Source organism: Arachis hypogaea, chromosome 14, assembly GCF_003086295.3.
Source record: "Arachis hypogaea cultivar Tifrunner chromosome 14, arahy.Tifrunner.gnm2.J5K5, whole genome shotgun sequence".
Lineage (NCBI taxonomy): Eukaryota > Viridiplantae > Streptophyta > Magnoliopsida > Fabales > Fabaceae > Arachis > Arachis hypogaea.
Genome location: NC_092049.1, coordinates 137481519 through 137488215, shown reverse-complemented (window position 1 = coordinate 137488215; position 6697 = coordinate 137481519). Strand labels below are relative to the sequence as shown.

General features: G+C 31.5%; 1 protein-coding gene across 1 annotated transcript; it reads right to left on the bottom strand.

Moving 5' to 3' along the window:
- Nucleotides 1–3821: 3821 nt before the first annotated feature.
- LOC112744493 (gibberellin-regulated protein 4) lies at nucleotides 3822–5593 on the bottom strand. Its single transcript, XM_025794149.3, has 4 exons — nucleotides 5413–5593; nucleotides 5197–5241; nucleotides 5045–5078; nucleotides 3822–4382 (listed from the first exon to the last, which is right to left on the bottom strand). The coding sequence occupies exons 1-4, from the start codon at nucleotides 5473–5475 to the stop codon at nucleotides 4201–4203; spliced, it is 324 nt and encodes a 107-aa protein (XP_025649934.1). The 5' UTR covers nucleotides 5476–5593; the 3' UTR covers nucleotides 3822–4200.
- Nucleotides 5594–6697: the final 1104 nt, after the last annotated feature.

The following is a 6697-nucleotide window of genomic DNA, read 5'->3' as shown; positions in this document are numbered from 1 at the left end:
TTCTTCTATAAAATTCCGTTTTCTTCCTTTTTTTAGACGGTTTTAAAGCTCTAATCGCCATCTTTAATTTAAGAAAGTTTTATCAAATTCCAAGCTCCGAGCTCCAAGTTATGACCCATCGAAGTTGGTCAAAAATCAATTTTTATAAAAATCTGCATAATGTACATTTACCATTTTCTCAATCCATTTCAGTTTCAAACCATTCCAAAATCATTTCTAAGCATTCTTAATACTCATTTACCATTTTCTAACCATTCAACACCTAATTAACTAATTTTCAATCAATCAATCATTTCCAAACCATTACAAACCTAATCAACCCAATTCAATACCATCAACCCCTTCCAACATTTATTCCACCAATAATCAAACCAAACAATCAATTGTTCAACCAGTTCTCATCAATTTCACAATAATTCACAACATGGTGCTTACACCAACTTACCATAACTTACTCGAATATACAACCTTAGGCCTAAACTCTCACATCAAACATTATTCAACTCAATTTCATAGCTCGTCATAATTATCCATTCACAATCACAATTCGAACATGACAATGCAACCAATAATTCATATATTCACCCAACAATCAAACATATAAATTCATGAGACTCACATAATCACCAACAATATATAATTTTCATATCGATATCGATTTATAACAATTTTTTAATATAAAATTATGTTTTAAGAAAAGCCCTTACCTTGTTGACGGTGATTTTTCAACACTTAGATTCTCTTCTCGATCACACCCAAGCCTCAATCAACGGCCCCAAGCCTCCACCAAGAACTCCGCAATCAACCCAAGTGTCCAACTCTTACCGTAACAAACCAAGCACCCAAACTACTCCATATAATCTAATTATATCAATTATCCAAACATTTCAAACTAGGGTTTACACATAAACAAGGAAAATCAAAGGAAAAAGAGTTCTCTTACCTTAAGCAACGTGTCCATGGGTTAAAATTCCGCTAGAAATAGTGCTTGAGCTTCCCCTAAAGCACGAAAATCACAATCTTTTAATACACATTAACCAAATTGCAAATTGAAGGAGAGAATCGAAAATGGCTCAGGGTTCTTGGAAGTATTTACCACAAAAGTGATATTGAATCAAAGAGGAAGTCAAGAGCGATGCGTAGCTGCATACAGGTCTTCGATCAGAGATACGGATTGAAAGTTATGTGAATTTTAGTGTGGGTGTGAATAGTAACACTAGGGTACCACTCTCTCTCTCTCTCTCAAAAATGAGGGTTGAGAGGCTGAAATGTTGTGTTGTTAGAGTTTATATTGTATGGCCTTGGACCCAACATGGGTCCGTTCGTGATTTTTGGTCCGTTACCCCTATATTAGGTCAAAACCTTTAAGTGCTCGAGTTTTCGTTCTAAATTTTTTTTTTGTCATTCATAAAACAAAGTTCAAAATCTCAATATTCAAATTGGAACATATAAAATTTTCACTATTTTTCGATTACTAAAGTTTTAAATCATAAAAAAAATTGTCCAACTAAAATAAAAGAATTCCGCTAGGAAGCCAATGGAGTAAGTATACAATGTGTACAATGAACTGATTCTTTAGGCCAATATGAATAAAAAATCAAAATTACCCACATTTACCCTTATTCCAAAAGTGATGTTCATTTTTGAGATAACCACCACCACATAATCAGTAATCCTAATTTTTCCTCGATCATCCTTTCTTCCGTTACCGTGACGTTTCAAACCAAACTCTTCACATACAATGTTGAACATCCCACCGTCTCCCCCAATGGAACTCTGATCAGCGCTGAGCATCCTTCACCGTTAGCTTCCGTCGCGTGTCTCCCGCCCACCAGACTACTCCAGCGGCTCGCCCTCAGTCACAGGTGTACAGGACGCCGGCGGTTCAACCGAAGCTGCGCCATCCAAGTTTAAATTCCTGTATAAGATCACACACAATAAGCCATGACAATTTTATATAGCCATTTGTGTATAAGAAGAAGTAACCATCCGCTATCGTACAGGTTCGAACATCTAGGGTAAATTACTACTAATTTATCAAACACAATACACCCATACTATCCAGAATAACCATCCGGGTACCAGGGATAATAAACATCTGATATCCTACTGAATCGAACATCCAATTTAAAATACTTGAAACTGATCACACGACGACAGGAACACACGACGGGTAGGTGGTGCTGGACAAGGGCTTGTGCGGACGATGACGCCAGTGGAAGGAGAGTCTGACGGCGGGCGGTGACCAGTGGGAATGTAGTTTCCGATGAGAAACGGAGATGATAGAGATGATACCGTATTGAGCAAGTGACGTCTTTGTTGTGATCCTATAACTGACCCTAATCCTATTTTAATTCAAAATTCAAATTAAAATAATTTTAAAATTAATTAATTGTCCATAATTTAATTTTAATTTAAAATTAACCCCTATTGTATGCATTGCACGTTACATGTATTGGTTCTCTATACCTCCTCGAAATAAAAATTTTGAAAAATATCATCTTTTGTAAATATAATAAATCATAAATAACTTCTTATTTAATTTTCAAAAATCCAGAATCTTACACTTAACCTCTAACCAACTGTGATGTACATAATATTGTAGATGTTCCTGTAAGAAAGCCTTACAATGTGGGTTTCGATGGGATGTAAAATCAAAATTGAAGAATTTAAAGCTAGTGGTCAATTGACCCAGGACATGCTTCATTTAATTAATGAGTCGATTTTTCTTCCTTTTAAAAGATGAAGTTTTGGTTTTTGTGTACACATACAGACAAATAATAAGGTAACTTGCAGCATGTTTACACTATTTCACTCCCAACATCTCGCAATCTACAAGAAGCGGTGAAGTAGCATTACTGAACATGGATATTTGATGGCGAAAAGCACAACTCACCATACATACGTTTATCTCACTACTGTCTCACTCACATGTACAACACTAACAATAAACCAATATAATAAATAATTTTTGAAAAAAATACGATTATTAGATTACATAATTATTGATATTGGAATTTTTAAAATTTTTCTAAGCTTAATTATCAAAATAATATAACATAATTCAACAATTAGATTGATGAAAATTCATTAATGATAAGAAGTTATTAAACACTAATCCCTCTCACAATGTAACATCAAGATTACTACTCTTATTAGTCCATCAAAGCAGTTAGGCATGATTGATAAAAGCCAAAAGGTAATGTTCCTAAGGACAGAGGAGGATTAAACATACCATGGCATGAATCATATAGTAAACAACGCCCTTGTAAATAACCTCAATAATTGATATTCTTGAAAGAAAAAAATGCAAAAGAAACGGTAATCATCTTAGGTCTATTTTATGAATTAGGTGCATGTTATACTGAAGATGAAAATTGATAAATAAATAAAGATTAATTTTGATAGATAATTATCCATCTAAAAGAATTTGTAATTTCATTTTTAGTCATTTTTAAATTAAATTATGCATATTTTTATTTTCTCCACACAAGAATCTTTTTTATTTTTACTATTTTTGTCCCAATGCTATGTTTACTTCACAAAAATGTGTAGTAAGCACCTTATCTAAAAATGGGCTTTTCTCAAAAAAGGGGCCCACATTATTTTGGGCTTTTAAGCAGGGATACTACTCAAAATTTTTTTTTTAAAAAAAAGTAGGGCTACTTCTCATTAAAAAAAATTGTTACAATTACTTTTTTATATATATCATTGTATATTAGGTATATAGAACAAACAATTCAAGAACACAAAAGAATGTCAATATGATAAGGAATAAAAGTTACTACAAGATTAAGGCAGAAAGAAATTACTCAAATTAGTAAGACATAATATAAGAAATTTCATTCATATATGATAGTAACATTAGCTATTAGCCACTCTCATTAAAGGCCAATACAAAGCCTCAAGGAGTGATACGAACATATAAAAGAAACCACCACATTAACTCAAAAGGGGATTTCCCCAAAATACATCAAAACATTCTTTTTCCAAATAAACCAAAAAGGGTCACCCTAAAACACATCAAAGAGTATTTGATATATCTCCCTAATAAGGTTGGGCTACTACCATTTGGCTAAGTAACACATGAAATATAGTAGAGAAGCTTAGTATAATAATTAAGCTAGTATGATAAAAGGGCACAAAGGGAATTAATTATGATATTTGGATAGAAACTAGAAAGCAAGTGGTTGATGAAGCTTAAGGGCATTTTGGTCCTCCTTCCTTGGTCTTCCAGTTGTTGTAGCAAGGGCAAACAGCTTTGTTACCATAATACCCCGGAGGAACACAAAGGCACTTCCTACAACACTTCTGACAAAAGAACATGCAGGGCTTGTGGTATTGGGTCTTGCCACACCTCCTTGAGCATTGTGATGGGCATTCTGGTCATTTCATCATACACATTCAAATGAGACAAAGTACCATTTTGGTTAATGGAAAAAAGAAAAGCATCCACCTTAATATTATCATCGATATCATCAATTTTTCCTTTTTTCTTAGTCAAAACACGCAAAAAGATGCAGCTTTTGGAAAACAATTTTGACCACTGTCAAAAGTAAAATTGACGGTCTAAAGTCTAAAACTTTCAACGAAAACAAATAAAAAATATGATGATAATTTTCCTAAAACCAATTTTTTTATATATATTTAAGAATTTAAAATTTTCTAATAAATTTTCTATAATGCCCATTCAGAAAATCCTAAACCCTAATAATAAAATGATATATTATTGTTCTATTAATGACTAATCTATGAAATAAACAACAGTTAATAACATCATTGAGCAATGTCATAAAAAAAATTATGGTGCTAGCAAGAAGCAAGCACATTTCTTCCGCCGATATTCCTTGTATGTAAAGTTGAAATAATTTGTTTTTAGAAATAATATTTTTTTATTTATTTCAGAAAAAAAATCCGTTCCTTCTTAGTTCTTGTGGTGTTTTGCCACAATTTTGGTGTTCAACATTGTAGAAAATTATAAAAAATTAGAAGAGAAAAACTAGAAGAAAATGCATAGTAATAATAGGTAGTAACTTTTACTTACGATAACTCTTGACACTCCCAGGTCCATATTGGCTCTGAGGAAAGAAAAAACACAAAATCAAGAGAACCACAAATCAGCATTATTATTGACTCATTCACCCCTCAAAAAAAAATAAAATAAAATAAAAATAAAAAATAACGGCATTAGCATACCTTGTTGTCATAGAGATGGCCTCCTTGCCCATTAGCAGCCATGACCTGAAATACAAAAGCAAACCATCCAAATATGAGAAAACCTTCAAAATAATATAAACTTAAATTAAATTAAATCATAGTATATAATAAAGTGTTCATGTAAAATGTACATATATTAATGCTATGTATTTAAATATTTTGCGTAACATTGTACATTAGAGACCAATTAATTACCATAGTTTGGAGCATTGAAATGGCAATGAGAGCCAAGATGAAAGCAGCAAAGAACTTAGCCATGGCAAAATGAAGACAAAAAAAGGTAAGAGAAACCAACAACACAAGTAGGGGGAAAAACAAAAACCTAAGTGTTAATGAGGTCTTTGGTACGGTGGAAGTGTAGGGTATTTATAGAATCTTAATGGGGTGCAAAGTGTGTAATATTTATTAGGTGTGGAAAAGCTAACCAATGTCTGCCACGTGTTTCGGCAAAATATCTTGACGGTGATGAAGTTCACATGATATTTGATCCTATGGTTTACAATTCTCATTAATTTTGATTAGTGAATGAAGCAAATTCAAACATACCCCTTTAATATTATTATGCTGCTCCTCATAAAAAGGTATACTACAGCTAAGAAGATTGGAAGCAAGTGGGTTACAGTTAGTAATAATAATGTTAGTTTTTTTGTGGAATAATAGTAATAATAGTGTATAATTTGTGTTATAACGATTTATAACATTCTTTAGCTTTTTTAATTGTCCACATAATTTAGTTCTTTTGTTTTTATAATCTTGTGTATGTTAATAATTTCTTAACAAATATTAATATCTTTTAATATAACTAACCTAATAATTATCATGTTCTTATATTAATATCTATTTTTTCTTCTTAATTAATTTTTGAGAAAAGGACAAATAGGTCTCTGACCTTTTGTTCCGTGGACATTTTCGTCCCTGACCATTAAAAAATACTTTTAAGTCCCTGACATTCACAAAATTTGGACGGATCAGTCCCTGACGGAGGCATTTGGGCGGAGGGACTGATCCGTCCAAGTTTTGTGAAGGTCGGAGACTTAAAAGTATTTTTCAATGGTCAGGGACAAAAATGCCCACAAAACAAAAGGTCAGGACTTATTTATCATTTTCTCTTAATTTTTTGATATAATACTCAAAATGGTCTTTATAAAAGATGTATTAATCAATTTAATTTTTAAATTAGTCTCTAAAGAATATAATAATAAATCAATAATATGATCTTTCTACTGACTAGATAATAATGTGTCATAAAATAATTATATCACGTGTTATTATCAAACATAGAAAAATTAATTTGATTTATAATTAAATGACTAATTAGATATTATTTAAAAATTAAATTAACAAACACTTAATATTTTAAAGATTATTTTGATTATTAATCTTTATTCTCTTATTTAGTTAACTAATAATAGTGGAAAAAGAAAATTAATGTTACTTTAATTTTTTTAATATAATATCAAGGCATTAAAAACTTATGATG

Coding starts and splice junctions, on each gene's coding strand:
- LOC112744493 (XM_025794149.3), bottom strand. CDS start 5,475: ATGGCTAAGTTCTTTGCTGCTTTCATCTTGGCTCTCATTGCCATTTCA. Junction 5,242..5,412: donor TTTCAATGCTCCAAACTATG/GTAATTAATTGG, acceptor TTTGTATTTCAG/GTCATGGCTGCTAATGGGCA. Junction 5,079..5,196: donor GCCATCTCTATGACAACAAG/GTATGCTAATGC, acceptor TTCTTTCCTCAG/AGCCAATATGGACCTGGGAG.